The sequence below is a fragment of the Hemicordylus capensis genome, chromosome 1 (assembly GCF_027244095.1).
Source record: "Hemicordylus capensis ecotype Gifberg chromosome 1, rHemCap1.1.pri, whole genome shotgun sequence".
In the NCBI taxonomy this organism is placed as follows: Eukaryota; Metazoa; Chordata; class Lepidosauria; order Squamata; family Cordylidae; genus Hemicordylus; species Hemicordylus capensis.
The window spans coordinates 136,618,377-136,636,959 of record NC_069657.1 but is presented as its reverse complement, the minus strand read 5'-3'; the positions used below and the strand labels follow the sequence as shown (position 1 = coordinate 136,636,959).

General features: G+C 45.5%; 1 protein-coding gene across 7 annotated transcripts in view; it reads left to right on the top strand.

Annotated features, from left to right (window-relative positions):
- The window catches only part of TESMIN (testis expressed metallothionein like protein), a 103,121-nt gene that overhangs the window by 31,286 nt on the left and 53,252 nt on the right, over nucleotides 1-18,583 (top strand). For all 7 annotated transcript variants that reach the window (XM_053289890.1, XM_053289867.1, XM_053289850.1 and 4 more), the window contains 2 exons: nucleotides 1,578-1,698; nucleotides 9,522-9,598. In XM_053289890.1, coding sequence (XP_053145865.1) covers nucleotides 1,578-1,698; nucleotides 9,522-9,598 — 198 coding nt within the window. The remainder of the gene's footprint in view (nucleotides 1-1,577; nucleotides 1,699-9,521; nucleotides 9,599-18,583) is intronic.

Genomic DNA, 18,583 nt, shown 5'->3' with positions numbered 1-18,583 from the left:
TGTGGATCAACCCTACACAAGATTCAACCCTGACAAAGTGCTCCTGCAGACAGATAAGTTTTTCCTGCCTAAGGTGGTAACGGACTTTTACCTGAACCAAGACATCATGCTGCCTACCTTCTTCAAGTCTCCATCCTCGCCACTTTAGAAGGCTTTCCATTCACTAATATGAATCTTCTAGATTCACTAGAAGAGCTCTCTTGTACTATTAGGAAAGGTCCACGCCCATAAGAAAATCTAAGAAACTGTTCATTTCATATAAGGGACAGTCTCAGGGTCACTGCATTTCAAGGCAGCGTTTGTCCCACTGGCTAGTGGAGCTGATCCTTCTAACGTATAAACATCAGAAAGTGGACCCACCTAAGTCCATCAGGGCGCATTCTACAAGAGCCTATGCTACATCAGCTGCCCATCTGTCTGGCATTTTCAAGGACATCTGCAAGGCAGCAACCTGGTTCTCAGAGTTGCCCTTCAGTAGACACTATGCCATTGACTTGCGCTCTGTAGAGGAGGCTGAGTTTGAGAGAGGTGTTCTTAAAAGGGTGTTACAATAACAACTACTGCTTCCTCCTCCTGAGTGAGCCAACTAAACACGCATTCTAATGGAGCTCAACAGATCACAACCCAGATAAATAGGTTGCTTACTTGTAACTGATAATCTGGTAGTGATCCGTTGACATCCATTAGACCCTCCCGAACCACCCCACTGCACTGCAGTAGTTTCAAGTCTCCATTATAGAACTCACCTGTTCTTTGCTGCTCAACTGCTTCAGCGTTCATCCAGGAACTGGAATGCTGGCATTCTTCCCGCCTTAAATAGCAACCATGTGGTAATGTGGGGCAGGGGAGAAATGCCACAAGGAGCTGTGACAGTCCACACCGAGAGGCTTCCACGCAGGCACAGAACCCATTCTAATAGATGTCAGTGGATTACCATTAGACCATAAGTTACAGATAAGCAAACTTTTTCTGTTTATACTTTTGATTAGATAAAACAAACGTTTTGTATTTTATCTATTTTCTCTCTCGATCTTCTGTCTCCTAATGGTGAACTAGTTAGCCTGCAAGGATTTTGATATTTCCTTTTAAATTTCCAGAGCAGCACTAATGACTGCTGTCTGCTTTCTCTCATCTTTTCTTCCCACCGAATTTATTTCCTTGGCTTTGCTCTAAGTCTTTCTTCTCTTCAGTTGCTTCTGACGTGTTATTTTGAACTATTTAGTACATTAGTTTCATTTCTGTTGATCTGTTATATCATTAATAGCTACTCTTTTTCATTTCCTATTTCTAAAGTAAAAAACAAACCTTAATGCACTCTACTGAACAAAACAGTAAACTTTTGCAGAATAAAACTTATTTTTTGAAAATGTGAAACAGAACAAAAATCAAATCCAGCACAGCCTGAGTGCAACTAAACTTAACTTGCAAATTCTTCCAAAGAAGCACAAATATTCAGTGTCAGCTTTAAAAATCAACAAGTTGACTTTAAGAAAGATAAATGAGAATGTCTTTACTAAATTATTCTGCAGTCTTCAAATGAAAACTACTGAAAGATAATAACTGGTTATACCTTTCAGATAATCTGCCAGCTGAAGGGTGGTACCCATATACTCTGTATAAACAATACAGACACAAGAGAATTGAGAACAGTTCATTTGGTCCCCCAGTATCACGACCAGCATAAGTATATTCAGCCAGGTATGTATGTATGTATGTATGTATTTTTACATTTTATATCCCGCTCTTCCTCCAAGGAGCCCAGAGCAGTGTACTACATACTTAAGTTTCTTGTTACAACAACCCTGTGAAGTAGTTATTAACATCTTGGAAAATATAAACAATAGATCCCAAGTATTTCTTATCTAAATGCATGCTTTACTTTTCCTATGGAGAGGTAAAGACATATTTACTTATTGCAAATGATAGAGCAATCTATTTAGATCACAACACTTGGCACTGTTGGAGTTCTGTAGCAGCACAACAAGAAAGTGGACAGCCACTAAGAGCGTATTTTTCTTTGGATTAAAATGTAAATGCTCACAAAATGGTGTGGACATGGGGAGGTACATAAGAACAGCCCTACTGGATCAGGCCCAAGGCCCATCTAGTCCAGCATCCCGTTTCACACAGTGGCCCACCAGATGCTGCTGGATGCCACAGGCAGGAGTTGAGGGCATGCCCTCTCTCCTGCTCTCACTCCCCTGCAACTGGTACCCAGAGGCACCCCGCCCCCGAGGCTGGAGGTGGCCTACAGCCCTCCGACTAGTAGCCGTCAATAGACCTCTCCGTGAAGTTATCCAAACCCCTCTTGAAGCCATCCAGGTTGTTGGCTGTCACCACATCTCGTGGCAGAGAATTCCACAAGTGGATTATGCGTTGTGTGAAAAAGTACTTCCGTTTGTTGGTCCTAGATTTCCCAGCAATCAATTTCATGGGATGACCCCTGGTTCTAGTGTTATGGGAGAGAGAGAAGAATTACTTTCTATCCACTTTCTCCACACCATGCATGATTTTATAGACCTCTATCATGTCTCCCCGCAGTCGTCTTTTTTCTAAACTAAATAGCCCCAGGTGTTATAGCCTAGCCTCATAAGGAAGGTGCTTTAGGCCCTTGATCATATTGGTTGCCCTCTTCTGCACCTTTTCCAGTTTTACAATGTCTTTTTTAAGATGTGGTGACCAGAATTGTACGCAGTACTCCAGGTGTGGCCACACCATAGTTTTGTATAAGGGCATTATAATATTAGCCGTTTTATTTTCGGTCCCCTTCTTAATTATCCCTAGCATGGAATTCGCCTTTTTTACAGCTGCCGCACATTGAGTCGACACTTTCAACGAGCTGTCCACCACGACCCCAAGATTCCTCTCCTGGTCAGTCACCGACAGCTCAGATCCCATCAGCATATACTTGGTTGGGGTTCTTCGTCCCAATATACATCACTTTACACTTGCCAACATTGAACCACATTTGCCACTTTGTCGCCCACTCACCCAGTTTGGAGAGATCCTTTTGGAGCTCTTCACAATCAGTTATGGATTTCACTACCCGGAGGAGTTTGGTATCATCTGCAAATTTGGCCACCTCGCTGCTTACCCCTGCTTCTTGATCATTTATGAATAAATTAAAAAGCACTGGTCCAAGTACAGATCCCTGGGGGACCCCACTTCTTACTTCCCTCCATTGTGAAAACTCTGTTTATACCTACCCTCTGTTTCCTGTCTTTCAACCAGTTAGCAATCCACACATGTACTTGTCACCTTATCCCATGACCGCTAAGTTTCCTCAGGAGTCGTTGATGAGGAACTTTGTCAAAAGCTTTTTGGAAGTCCAGGTATACTGTGTCAACTGGATCACCTTGATCCACACACTTGTTGACACTCTCAACTCCAAAAGGTTGTTCAGGCAAGATTTACCTTTGCGGAAGCCATGCTGGTTCACTCCCAGCAGGGCCTGTGCTTCTATGTGCTTTACAATTTTATCCTTGAGGATGCTTTCTATCAATTTGCCTGGAACGGATGTTAAGCTAACTGGCCTGTAATTTCCCGGATCGCCCCTGGATCCCTTCTTGAAAATGGGTGTTACATTTGCTACTCTCCACTCCTCTGGTACACGACTTGATTGCAGGGATAAGTTATATATTTTAGCAAGGAGGTCAACAATTTCATATTTGAGTTCTTTGATGACTCTTGGATGGATGCCATCCGGCCCTGATGATTTGTTAGTTTTCAGTTTTTCCAGACAGTTTAGAACATCATCTCTCATCACTTCTATCTGACTCAGTTCTTTAGCCGCCATCCCTGAAAAGCCTGGTTGAGGAACAGATATATGCTCAGTATCCTCTGCCGTGAAGACATCATTTAGCTTCTCTGCAGCCTCCATATCCTCCTTAATAATCCCTTTCACTCCCTCATTGTCTAATGGTCCAACTGCCTCCCTGGCAGGTTTCCTGCTTCTGATGTATTTAAAGACGTTTTTGTTATTCCTCTTGATGCTTTTAGCTAAATGTTCCTCAAACTCTCTCTTCGCCTCCCTTATTGTTGCCTTGCATTTCTTTTGCCAGAGTTTGTGTTCCTTTCTGTTCTCTTCATTTGGACAGGCCTTCCAATTTTGGAAGGAAGTCTTCTTCCCTTTTATGGCTTCCTTGACAGTACCAGTTAGCCATGCTGGCATCTTCCTGGACTTAGTGGTACCTTTACTCTTTTTGGGTATACAATCTAACTGGGCTTCTAGTACTGTGGTTTTGAGTAAACTCCATGCACTCTGGAGTGAAGTGACTCTCCTAATTTTCCCTTTCAGCTTCCTTTTCACCATACTCCTCATTTTGGAGAAGTTTCCTATTCTGAAATTCAAAGTGTCTGTGTTAGACTTCCTTGGTGATTCTCTCCCCACATGTATGCTGAATTTGACGGCACTATGGTCACTGTTCCCTAAAGGGTCGATGACACTGACATCCCGCACCAGATCCTGGGTGCCATTCAGAATTAAGTCCAAGGTCGCCTTCTCTCTGGTCGGTTCCAAGACCAACTGTTCTAGGGCAGTCATTTAGCGTATCTAGAAATTTGACCTCTTTGTCCTGACCTGACTGTGAATTTACCCAGTCTATGTGTGGGTAATTGAAATCACCCATGATTACAGCCCTGCCTCTCCTTCACGCCTCTCTGATTTCCTGCTGCAACTCTCAGTCACTGTCAGCATTTTGATCAGGAGGGTGATAGCACGTCCCCAGTAGCACGTTCCCTTTCAGGCCTTGTATTGTCACCCACAGGGTTTCTGTGGAGGACTCCAGTTCACCCAGGTTTTCTAGATACTATGCCTTCTTTAACATACAGTGCTACTCCACCTCCAAGGCGTCCCTCCCTGTCCTTTCTATAGAGTTTATATCCAGGGATTACAGTGTCCAACTGGTTCTCACTGTTCCACCATGTTTCTGTTATGCCCACTATATCTATTCCTGCGTTAGCCACCAAGCACTCCAGCTCACCCATTTTGGCTTAGAGGCTTCTGGCATTGGCATATAAGCACCTATACGCTGAATCTCTCACCTGATGTACGCTATCTTTCTTTTGACTCTTTGACCTGCTGGCACAGTCTCCTGTCTGCTCTTTATGCGGTACTGCTCTTTCCTCTTCTGTTTTATCTGAATCCTTTGCACCCTCAAACTTTGAAGGATGATTTTTGCCGAACGGGATACGGCATCAGCTGTTCCCCAGGCGTCATTTTAAAAGCTGCTCTGCAACCTTTTTTTAAGTGCCAGCAGTCTGGTTCCATCTTGGTTCAAGTGCAGCCCGTCCTTTTGTACAGGCCTTCCTTACCCCAAAATGTATCCCGGTGCCTTAACAAATCTAAACCCCTCCTCCCGGCACCAACGTCTCGTCCACGCATTGAAACCCCTCAGCTCTGCTTGTCTCACTACCTGCGTGTGGAACAGGTAGCATTTCTGAGAATGCTACCTTGTGGGTCCTGGACTTCAATATGCTACCTATCAGCCTAAATTTGACTTCCAGGACCTCCCAACTACATTTCCCCACATCGTTGGTGCCGACATGCACCACAACAGCTGTCTCCTCCCCAACACTGCCTAAGAGCCTATGTAGACGCTGCGTGATGTCCGCAACCTTCGCACCAGGCAGGCAAGTCACCGTGCGGTCAACATGCGGGTCACAAACTCATCTCTCTATATCTCTAATGATCGAATCACCCACTACAAGGAGGCCCCCACCCCCCAGAGGAATATCCCCTGTGCGAGAGGATATGGGCTCATCATCCATGGAAGGGTCCCTTCTAAAGGAGCATTTCCCTCTTCTTCAGACTGATGTCCTCCTTGCCCGAGACCCTCATTCTCTCTGACAGCAGAGAAGCTATCAGCCCTGGAGTGGGATGTCTCTATCACGTCCCTGAAGGTCTTGTCCACATGCCTGTCTCTCTGAGCTTCTCCAGATCTGCCAGCTTGGTCTCAAGGGAACGAACTTGCTCCCTGAGAGCCAGGAGCTCCTTGCACCGAGCACACAACCATGACTTCTGCCCATGGGGCAAATAGTCATACATGTGGCACTCTGTGCAATACACTGGGAAGTGCCCCCTCCCCTGCTGGCCTTCTGTCTTCATACTGTTTTTGTTGGCTGTTTACAGTATTTAGAGATAGCTTATTAGAAGGATAGGACTCAGCTGTAATGGTCAGGTATTTACTGTCCAAGCAGCCTTTCCCAAGAATATGAGGAAGGGATTTGAACTTACGTTCTCTTCTCCACCAGTCTCCTTGTGATCACTGGGGCTTGTTCCAAGCTCCCCCGCATACTTCCCGCTAAACTCCTGCAAAACGCCTATGTCCTGTTTGCTATTCCTGTTCGCTATGCTCTTGGCCCTACACCTCTTATGTAGAGAGTAGTCTTCCAACTGACACAGGATGTGAGTCAAAGGAATGTGGGGCCTCCCACAGCCCTATCTGACTCCACCCCCTCCAGGCAGGGACAATCAACAAACACTGGAGTTAGCTAACCCTTGCAATTTCTAACCCTTGCAGGGACAAACACCGGAGTTAGCTAACCCTTGCAGATTCTAACCCTTGCAGGGACAAACAACAAACACCAGAGTTACCTAACCCTTACAAATTCTAACCCTTGCAGGGACAAACAGCAAACACTGGAGTTATCTAACCCTTTCAAATTCTAACCCTTGCAATTACAAACCCACACACAGAGACTAGGACTTATCCCTTAAAGAGAAACCAGCCCCTGAAAATTTCCCCTCCTCCTGTTAGTTGATTTGAAGGGGGGGAGGGCTAGATGCTTAGAAAAGCTTGCTCACCTCTCCAAGATGTGTCTGCTCTTCACAGAGTAGTCCTCCAACTGACACAGGATGTGAGTCAAAGGAATGTGGGGCCTCCCACAGCCCTAGCTAACTCCACCCCCTCCAGGCAGGGACAATCAACAAATACTGGAGTTAGCTAACCCTTGCAGTTTCTAACCCTTGCAGGGACAAACACCGGAGTTAGCTAACCCTTGTACATCATCACTATGATACAACCACTGTGATACAACCAACATGATCGTGACGATGCTCAACAGGATCATGACGCCTCAATTTTTTTCTACTAAAGGATATGCATAATGTGCTATACATCCATAGTTATTCAGGTGTCATGTCCCACCTTTCTGTATTGTTACTGTAGGCCCAAGTTTCATCAAATTTCATCGTATTTCACAGGGCAATTGTGATAGAAATAAATCTGCTTTCTTGAGGGAAGTATTTTAGAAGTTATAAAACATAGTGTTTCAGCTTGGAGAAAATGTAGTATCCCATAACAAGAGGCATGAGATTTGAGGAAAATGTCTAGACTTCTCAACCATTTAAAACACTTGAACACTTAATGCTGTCAAGAAATGATTGTGAGGAAAGGCTCAGTGGAATCCATGGAAAGCATGTATCTGCATTTACACAAACCATCCACCTGGTGTCACTGGGTTACCAATTATAAAGGCATCTGAACTGGTGAGGTATGCTAATAAAATTAATAATTTTGTGACAGCATTTCAAGAAGCATTATTTTCACAAGAGGATTGTTTTCTTAGGATCTGTGTTGAAAGCATCACTTTCTTTTCATGTGATGATTAAGGAAGTAATCATTCCTGGATTTTTTTCTTAAAATTTTTGATAGTCAAGATAACTTTTGACTAATGATTTACTCAGGTGTACATTTTATGTACCTTTTATGCCCCCCTCCCTCACAGGCCCAGGGGCATTTGCTCCTCCCACTTTCAGTTATAGTTATGTGCCTGGGCTCAAGCTTCTGAAAGGCTGTGTCCAAAACAACTCTTCCTTGCTGTCCTATTACATATCTTTATACTTTCCCCATAATATGCACAATTGGGGGGCAGGCAGCTTTAGGAAGTGCATATTATGGGGCAAGTGTAAAGATATGTAATGGGGACAGCAGGGAAGAGTTGTTTTGGACACAGCCTTTCAGAGGCTTGAGCCCAGGAGCATAGCTATAACTGAATGGGAGAGGAGCAAATGCCCCTGGGCCCATGAGGGAGGGGGGCCCACAGGGTGGAATGGGAAACAATCCACTCTTCACTCTCCTCTTCCACCTCCTTGAGTCATTAGCAAGGTGCTGCCTTCTGACCAGAGTGTGGGAAGCGTGCAATATTATTTACACAGAACTGAGAGAAAGGGCATGCTGAGAAGGTTTTATTTTTACCATGTCTTCTGCAGCAAAGATCCGGAGTGGGGGGAGCAGGTGGGGGTCCGTGGACCCACTTCAGCCTTGCTACAGCCCTGCTTGAGCCCCAGGCTGCTGCCACTGCTTCCATTTTGCTGCAGAAATTTGTTGTGTGGGTGTGTTTTCTCCCTTAGGAGCCTTGCTTTTTTGTGTGTTTGTCAGGTTTGGCCCAGCAATGTGTTGTTGTGGCCTGAGGCAGTGGTATTGCCCCACTGCCCTAATGTGCCCTCTGCCTGCCTGCCCTACCACTGCTGCTCCATTTCCTGCCTTTTCAAAAGGCAGCAAGACCAGTAACCAAGGAACAGCAGTGGCACATTGCTGCTGCCACCACCACAAAGTAAGTACAAGGGAAAGGGGCTGTGGAGGAGAAAGGTCCAGTCAGGGAGAAGGGACAGAGGTAAGAAGCTGTGTGTTGGGGAGATGAGGAAAGAGATCCAGGTTGTAAAGAGGAGGAGGAAAGGGGCGTTTGTGGACCAGGGAGAGTGAAATTCCTTTGTGACCATGGGGAATGGGCTCTTGGGGGAAGGAGGAGGAAGGTTTGTTGAGGCACAGAGGAGGGAAATTCCTCTGATCCATTTTGCATGTCATGAGGAAAGCAGCTTACAGAGCCACCTCAGATGTCAGCAGGGCTTGGGCAGGGCCTAGCATTTGTGTGTGATAAATTGAGCAGATTTGGGTTTTGACATACGTTTATTTTTAAATAGAATATTTATATACTACATTTTTTTAAAGTATCAAAACAATTTACATAACAAAAGAGAAGATGGTTCCCTGTCCCAGAAAGGGCCAATAACACAAGGGAATCCTAGCAACAACCATTAAAAGGGATGCTATCCTGAGTTAAGCAGGGACATTGCTCTATTAATGGCTTCTAGTTGGAGGGCTATAGGCCACCTCCAGCCTCAGAGCCAGGATGCCTCTGAATACCAGTTGCAGAGGAGTAACAGCAAGAGAGAGAGAGCATGCCCTCAACTCCTGCTTGTAGGCTCCCAGTGGCATCTGGTGGGCCACTGTGTGAAACAAGATGCTGGACTAGATGGGCCATGAGCCTGGTCCAGCAGGGCTGTTCTTACGTTCTCCCCCTGTTTAACATAAGAGAGAACCTCTACTTTAAAAGGTGCCTCTTTACCTAATTAGGGGTGAATGTATAAATATAAAAAAATCAATGCTAAACTCATGTAATGTGTCTATTTATTTAGCAAAAATCCACACTCAGTTTCTCTAAAACATATATCCTATTTATAGAGCTATGTATTTGTTTATATTTATGCATTACATTAATTGCAGTAATTTTTTTCTTAGATGCAACTAATGCTGTAGCATCTGTACTGGGACAGTTTTTGCCGGTTGCAGGTAAACTGAATATCTGTGCACAAGAGGTAAGTGTGTTTCTTTTTTCCCCTTTTTCTTCAGAAAAGAGTTTCTAATTTGACAATTTCAGTTCAAAGATTTACACTACAACCATCATGACCATGCCCCCCTCTCCCTTTCTAGCAAGGATATGCACTTATATTATTGCCACTCACCCAGTATCTACTTAGGTGCATTGTCTCTTATTTCCCTGTTGTCACTATAGGCCGTTATTAATCGTATTAAGTATGTATTGACCTTATCTGTTTTGCTTTATTAAGTGCATATTTATTTATTGCATCTTGTAAATCACAACGAAAAAGAACCTGGGGTTATGATAATTTTAACCTGATCATATACATCCGCAGATGGAAGGACTTTTAAGAAAAAAATGTTTTTGTCCCTCAGGGAAGAAGAGTATCCACACTTGCTCCGTATACAGTGCCATGTCTATCATTTCACCTTTGTGACTTTCTGCAGAAGAAGGCCTTCCCCAGTTCCTGTCTTCCCTATCCCACAGAAACAGGGGTTTTTTTGGTGCTCCTTCTCCCTTTTCATCTCTACAAATACAAAGCTTTTCTCTACCTTTCCCAGAAGATGAGAAAGAAGAGCGAGAAAAGATCCAGACTCCCATCACATCAGTTGCAAAGTCCATCAGAGTGGATTTTCACCTGAATGGGAAAATAGGGACATGTTCTCAAGTATGCATGGTGACCTGCATAGGCAGTTCTGTGGAACAGATTTCTTTCCAGGTCTCTAGTGGATCATCTGTGGCATGAGGTGTGATTGCATCTCTCAGACAGGTGCTAATAGTCTATCTGTAGAAGGACCTTCCAGAGATTTCTTTTATCCAAGTAATGATGGATGCAACTCCATTGTGCTGGAGAATCTTCTACAGGAGACAAGTAAATAAGTCAGTGCAGGTGGTCTCAGAATCTAATCTCAGTGATAATTTTAGAACCCAGAGCAATTGTTCTGGGTCTTCTGGCTTCACCCTATTTGGTTTTGCAAAACCACATATAAAACAGCTGTGGAGGAACATCATGTTCCAGGTTACTGCTTTGAGAAACAGCCCCCTTTCCTTTTCTGGGCAATATTTCCCCAGGGAATTATTTGCACTTGGCTTCAGGCTTTGGGTTAAATGTGGATCGAAGCCACCACAAAGTACACTCGTGGCACTGAAGGAAGCAGCTTCCCTCTGCTCTAGGTTTACTCTAGAAACAAGTACACATGGCAGGTGACAGTGTTTTCCTTCCTAGTCAATGGTGGAGGCGGCGGGGAAGGGGGGAGAGTTCCCTGCAGAGACTGATCTGCATTTGTGAAGAGAGCATGTGCTTATCATGCTAATGATTTTAGGTCCGCACCTCTCCTTGTTTGCGTTTTCAGGAAAAGTAACTTAAAAACAGCATTTTTAAAACCTGGACATACATCAAGATAAGTTAGAATTCGCATCACAAAGCCTGTTTTGTGTGTTGAGTGGGTCCAAGGATCTTGACAGGAGTTCAGGGTAAGTTTGGCTGGTGTTTGAATGCACACACACTCTCCCGAATGAGATTCGGGGTATAAGCCCTGTGTGTAAAACCTCCTGTAGACTTTAATAGCTGTTTTTGTGAGGAGAACTCACAACTCCAAAATGAGTTTAAGTGAGGATTCCAATGAGGAAAGTGAATCAACCTTGCTTTAAAAAAACCCCACAGCTTTCATATAGAACATCTCTTTGCTTCTCCAATCAATAATTTGTCAGATGTTTTATACTTTATAGCTGAATAGAAACCAGAGTTGCACTAAACATAGGGCAGAATGAGGTGATTCTGGTACCTGCTAATTGACCAAGAAGAACAAAGTGTTTGCAGTTCTAGTGATTTGGGGTCTGACCCTCCATGGATGCTCCTGCTTCTTTGAATCTTTCTATCACAGCGTCCCCTGACACCTGGAGAGCAAGCCTGACAAGGGAGACAGACAAGTGCTTCCTTTGACTATAACAAGGGGAAGCGGGCTTTCTGGCTTTTAGAAGTAAACAGTCACATCTGTGAGTCAACGTGGAAAGCTTCCCAAGGTGGTGCAGATTAAATTTAAGTAGATTATTTCTTATACTAATATCAAAAAGATAGTGGCTTTTCTTTGCAGAGATCTAGGACAGGGTCTTTTTCCAAATGTCTTCAAACATGATGTAATATTCCTTGCCACTAATTTGGGGTATAAATCAACTTCTGGTCATCCTCTGTCAAGGTGTCACCTTGAGGAATTTGTTCTGCTAAACCCTCTGACTGTTCAGAGATGTCCCCTGTGGAATGTGTACAAAAGTTCTCAGTTATAAGAATCTATCAGCTCACCATCCCTTAGGTTCAAAGGTAGTATTTAGATGGTAATAATCTCTGACCTCTCTTCCCTATCTGTGAGGGAGGAATGATATAGCTCTTCACTTTAATTTGCATTAAGGACTTCATCCAAAGCTATAATGTTGTTCTGTGGAAAGGATCTCTAGGGCTGTTACCTGCTCTACTGTTTCTTACTATGAAAACCTTTTCCACGTTAGATATTTACCCTCTGCTGAAGCTGCCTCACCTTTTCTTTAAAACAAAAAACAAAACAAAAAACTATAATGTCCAGACAGTGAAATGTCCCACCTGGGATAGAATTCTGTTTTTAAATATTCCATCCCAGAATATCCTCCTCCACTAAGGGAGAAAAGAACACTGGACTTACCTGGCATGAAGATTCCTTTTCAGTGGATGGAGGATGTCCTGCATTGCATGTTTCAAGTGACCAAAAGAATAGGTCAGTAGTATTTTCAAGGGGTTTCACTTTAGAATAATTTGAGCTCAAGAGATGAACTTCTGTATTAGGTTCTCCTTCTCTGTTAAGAGTCATTTTTTTAAAAAATGTATAATACAGCTTGTATTTCTTTAAATGGAGTTTGTTTCTGCTTTTCTACATTCCAAAATTGGATGGAATATCCTCCTATGGAAGGTCAAAAAGCTGCAGCGATTGACATGGATCCTGTCTGCGAAGCAAATGGGAGGAGTAACCTATCTCCAGATACCTTCCATCCACTGAGGAGAAGAAATCCTCACGATTAAGTCCAATGCTGCTATTAGGGATGTGCATGAACCAGTCTGGAGGCCATTCTAAAGGCTTCTGAACCAGTTTGAAGGTGGCGCCGGCTCGAAGGTTTGACTCCCAGGGGGATTCCTCTTTAAGGGTGGGGGAGGGTGCACTTACCTCTCCCGCCACTCCCCCCCCCCCCCCCGCCGGTGCTCCATTTTCAGCAAAATCCATGGTGCAGCAGCATACCTCCCTGCCGCCCCTTCCCCCATTCTTGCCCGGAAGTGGCTGGAAGTATTGCCTGCGCGAGCGCCTGTCGCACATGTCAGGCGCAATGGGTGCAGGAGATACTTCCAGCCAAGAACGGGGGAAGGGGCGGCAGGGAGGTATGCTGCTGCACCATGGATTTTTCTGAAAACGGAGCGCCGGCGGGGGGAAAACGTTGGGCGGGGGGGTAAGTGCACCCTACCCCATCCTTAAAGAGGCACCCCTCCTTTGGTGTTAAACCTCACCTCCACAGTTTTGTGCACATCACTAGCAGCTATCACCAGCAAAATGGCCAGAATCAAATTCTAGGATGCTCAGCAAGGAGTGCCTATAGACTTGGTTCGCTAGTAAGCATGTGTGAGTTGCACTTAATAGAGGGGAGCCTGAGAGCAGAGAGTGTGTGTGTGTGTGTGTGTGCGTGCGTGCATGTGCTGTTGGCAACTTTCACAACTGCCCTGGCCTAGATGGGCAGTTGCAGGGTCTGGAGCAGCCTCTGCTTCACTTCTTCTTTATTCCAGCTGTTGGGAATGCTGCTCCTGATGGCATCAACTCTTGGCACTAGCAATGCTATTGGCCACTAGGCACTGGGGTAGAGATAGCCATTATGGGCATTCCGTCTCTGACCATGCTTTCTCGATTCTGATTCCCCTTTGTTAGACTGATAAGCCTAACCTACTTCACAGGGTTGTTGTAAGGAGAAACTTAAGTATGTAGTACACCACTGTGGGCTTCTTGGAGGAAGAGTGAGATATAAAATGTAAAATAATAATAATATTAAGCTGAGTTTGGACATACTGGGAAATGGGAGGTCCCTTCACCTCTGTTTTCTGAAGCTGTGCCTTCAAACTCAGCAAACCGGACCTAAGGGCAAAAAGGGACCTGCCATTTCCCTCACCAAACGCTACTCTGTACCTTCTGTCAGAATGGAGTTTCACTGCCATTAACTCTGGGTTAACGTTACCAGCACTACATTGGGATGCTGGCACCACAGTTTGGGCCTGACAGGACCGGGGTTGAGGGAGGAAGCTCCTTTCTTACTCTGGCCTGATTGGCTGTACAGGCTGTCCTTCTGTCAGGAATGAAGCATGCACAGCCAGCTTCCTCGCCTCTCTGCAGTCTCACTGACTGCAACGTCTGAATGCAGGTGAGGGGAGGGGGTTCAGAATCGTGGATTCATTGGACCCATGGTTCCATGCTATGTCTGAACCCTCAGGTTTCATTCTCTAACCTGAGAGACAGACTTCCTTCTTCTCCCTTCCCCTCTTCCTGTATGTAGCTAGCAATGAGGCATGTCAGTCTCAATCTATCTCCCTGATTTCCTAAGTAAACTACTTTATTTAGAACTTTAACTCCATGTTGCCAGATAATATTAACTAGCCATGCTCCCTTACCTGTGCACTTCTGCTATAGCTGGGGCAGACAAAGCTCTCTAACGCTACCTGCCAGTTAGCTGATCTCGAGAAGCAGCCTCAGTGCAGTTCTATTTTACTTCCTTGCCTGATTGATTCCTCCTATGTCATCCCTCTTTCTCTTCCTGCCACGTTTTGTTTTCTATAGTCCCCAGTCCAATGCCTTCCCCTTGTTCTTTCTGCTTTTTAGCTTACCTTCCACATGGAAAGTATCCTTATGAGATCACCTTGCTGTCTGTGTGTCCCTCTGTCCATGTGTTTGTGACTATCCCCAACAACTTCATAATGCCTGCACTGATTTGCACCAAATTTGGTATAGATGTAGTGCCACATAGGGATACCTGAATGCCATGGTTTGTGATGATGTCATGCACCTCAATCCAAGATACAGGTTATTATTCTTCTGCTCCAACTATATCACTATCCTGTCATACTGCATTTCCCACATGTCATATTGCCAATTGATTTTTCATTCTCTCTAACTCACTTCAGTACATTTCCCCCTCACTGTATCCATTGGTTTCTAATTTCTTCTCCTCACATTCTCCACCCTTGCACTCTACTCTTCTCTCATTTTGTTTCATTCTTTGTTTATTCCTTTCCTTTCTCAACCCTTCTTCTTTCTCTCTTTCCTACTACATCCTTTTTCTTCCCCTCCGATGCTTCAGTCTTTTCTTCTACATTCACTCTTAATTTCTTCTCCATCACTGTCCAGACCTGGGTCTAGCAAGGTAGCAGCTGGAAACAACACAGCTAGATTGCATACTCCCTATAGGAGCTTAGTGTACACCTGGGACCATAGAGCCAGCTACACCATTTGTGTATAGTGATTTTCTTAAAAGTCTGTTAGTCATTGCAAAAATTGTGTTATCCACATTTCTTCTTTGACTAAGAGAACTGGGGCAGCAGCAGGTGACATAGAGGGGCATATGAACTAGGGATGTGCCCGAATGGTCTTCGGCACCGGCAGGGGTAGTACTTTAAGGGTGGGGGAGGGTGTACTCACCCCCCCCCCGCTGCCGCCGCGTTTCCCCCGCCGGCGCTCTCCAGATTTCAAGCCCCTCGGGGCGGCAGCGTTCCTCCCTGCCGCCCCGTTCCCCCGTCGGCCGGAAGTTGTGGGCGCTCGCAACTTCCAGCCACTTCCGGCCGACGGGGGGGAATGGGGCGGCAGGGAGGAACGCTGCCACCCCGAGGGGCTTGAAATCTGGAGAGTGCCGGCGGGGGAAACGTGGCGGGGGGGTGAGTACACCCTCCCCCGCCCTTAAAGTACTACCCCCGCCGGTGCCAAAGCACCGAATCCCGCCCCAGCGCCAAAATGTTTCGGAGGCCTTTAGAATGGCCTCCGAAACATTTCGGGCACAAGCCTAATATGAACCCCCTTTACAGGTTCTGTGCTAGAAAGTCCTGAAGGACCACCAGCTCAAGTTCCGAGAAGAAGTATAGCCACCCTGCTAGGATCAGGGTGGACCCTGGACCCAGATAGATGGCACAGTCATAGAGATGGTAAGAGGAAAGGGTATCAGCCTCCTTTCCCCCAAATATATCCTGAAAGTCTGCATAGCATTCAGCAAGTCTTGCGGTGTTGGGGAAAGGGGAACATGTTGCCATCCCGAAGACTTGAGGTGGAAACAAGAGAACTTGAGATGGAAACAACAGTCCTTATCTCTCCAACAGACCTTTGAGTCATACAGAGGCAGCCAACATATTTACAGAAGCAGGGGGAAATGATTGCTGCAAGATTAAACTGAACGCTTTCCCTGAAAGATAGGCTTTCCTGGTGGTGGCCTATCTCATCATAGTCTCTGGAGTCACTGTATCAGGTGTAAAGGTTTTGCCATCTATGGCTTCCACTAGAACTGGAGCAGCCTTGGGTTGGGTGGATATCCCCTGGCGTTGGGCAAAAACGCTGTCCACAAAAGTGCTGGAGGTGCCAAAGTCAACCAGGGTGGATCCTGCAGAGTTGGTTCATCTGGCAGATGGAGGACAATCCAGAAAATGTGATGCACCAAGAGCCTATCAAGGTCTGGAAAGTATCCTGGGTCCAGACCCAAGTAGAATGGTTTCACCTGACTTGGGGTGGGTGTTTCCAAGAGGACTCTGGAGTTGCTTCTGAAGGCACTCCCACTCATAATGGCCTGGATAACCACAATACGGGCACTGTATTGTCCACACTGGGCCTTTTCTACCAGGTCAGCCAAAGCAACTCTAGAGGGGCTAGGTGGTCAATGGGTGGGAGCTGGGAGGTGCAAAGAATGACTTTGAGCCTGGCAATGTGTCTCAAAGTGCCCATTATCCTGAAGCACAGCAAGTTCATGAAATAGAGGGCTATTGGTCATTCCACCCTGGCCAATATCTCAGGTCTTATTCTAATAGGTGGAATTCTGTCACACTGTCAACAACAGAACACTGACCTTGCCACAGCCTTCAAATTCTGCAGTTGGCTGTCTCAGCCTTCTGAGGATATACAAAGACCAGATTCAGGCGGGCTGTGAAAACTTCGAAATTCTCTTAAGAGGTAGTTGGTTTGTAGTAGAAGAGGGGTGATCCACCTGACAGCCTGCCATTTTAGCAGGCTGATGACAAAGCAGATCTATGTTTGATCACTGGAAAAGTTCTCTATGGACATTTCCATGTACAGCTGGCATTGAGCGCAGAAGGAAGGAAAATGGTCTGGATCTCCCTTGGACTTTTCAAGTGGGGGTGATTGGGCATTTCTGGCCAACTGACATAGGTGAAAGTGTCCATAGGGCACATTTAGAATTGTTCCTGTAGGGCACTCACCTCAGTAGTCAATTGGACCACGTGAGCCCACAGGGTTTGATTTTCCTGATCCAGGTTCTCCATGTACATTATAAAGGTGGAGTCAAGCTTTCAGTTCCTGGGTATAGCAAGGCAACATCTGGAGGCAAGAGCTCAAAGAAAGAACTGTTGGACCAGCAAAGGCTGGCTTAAAATTTATGCAGGAGCTTGGAGTTCAGGCTGACTCTGATCCAAAGCAAGTCCCTGAGCTGGCTTTCCCTTTCTCCTGACTAGGCCCATCAGGAGGGTGGTCCAAATCAGCTAGTTTACTACCAGGAGCAGAGCTGTAATTGTGTGCATGGGTCCCAAGAACTGGTGCACAACGGCCATTGGGGCTGCTGCGCTTGCTGCCATGTGTACCTGGAGGCAGCCCCCCCAGTGTCCCTTTTCTTCACGTCACATGCAGAGCAGCCCACAGCTCAGCCACCACTGCTGCCACTACCACAGCCACACACAGTAGGGAGAGAAGGTTTCACCCTGCACGTGTGGTGAAAAGAGAAGGGGCACTATGAGGGTGCCACTGCACAGGCCACCTATGCCCTCCCTATGCTACTGGTGACTGCTTCACTACTGGTAGTAGAGCTTGGCCCTGGCATGGTCTCTGCTCCTGGGGGTGATGCAGGGAGTTCTAGGGGTGGGTCAAGAGAACTACAGAGCTTCTCCAAGGGGGCTTACTCCAGGAAGGGTAACGAGCTTCAGCTGCTCAGGTCTGTTGGATCCTAGGGGGCTTTTGTCAGGGCTGAAGGTCTCAGCTACAACATGCTCATCTGAGAGAGTCTCCTTTGGGTTGGATTCTGGATGGCACCTGACAATCATCTCTCCCCTCCCCTCCCCCCACCAGTCTTCCTCTTTCAGCTCCTCTCATCCCTCCAGGTTTCCTCTCTTTCATTTTCATTTTTCCTTTGCTTACCACTTTCTTGCTATCCAGTGTCTCTCCTTTTCTTATATTCCTTTCCCTCTTGTCCTTACCCATACCCCTTTCTTCCCTGATCCTTATTCTTTGCCAATTCTTTCATTTCTTCTGCTTTAATCCTTTTTCTTGCTTTCATCTTTCCTTTTTCTTCATTTCACTCCATATTTACACCTGACATACTCCAATCTCTACACCCTGTTCTCCCATTCCTTGCCACATTCCCTGACTCCTTCCCATTTTTGCATCCTGTTTCAACCTCCCCCCTTTTCTCCTCTCATTACTGCTCTTTCTATTGATTGATTGATTTTCCTAGCCCTTCTCCAAACATCTGGTGCTAAAGCGAACACACTGGCTGTCTTTTGCTGATGGATGGATGTTAAAAAAAATTCTGGAGATATCCTCTCTGATCAGTGCCAGTATTAATAGTATCAGTTGTAAACATGGATTGAAGTCAGAGCCCCAACATCTACATTGATTTTTGAATTATTTGCGTCTGATTATTTCTGTAGATCATTTTCATTATTGTTTGTGTCTTGTCAATCTGTAAAGGTTGTATGGAAAAAATGAAAACTTTATGGAAA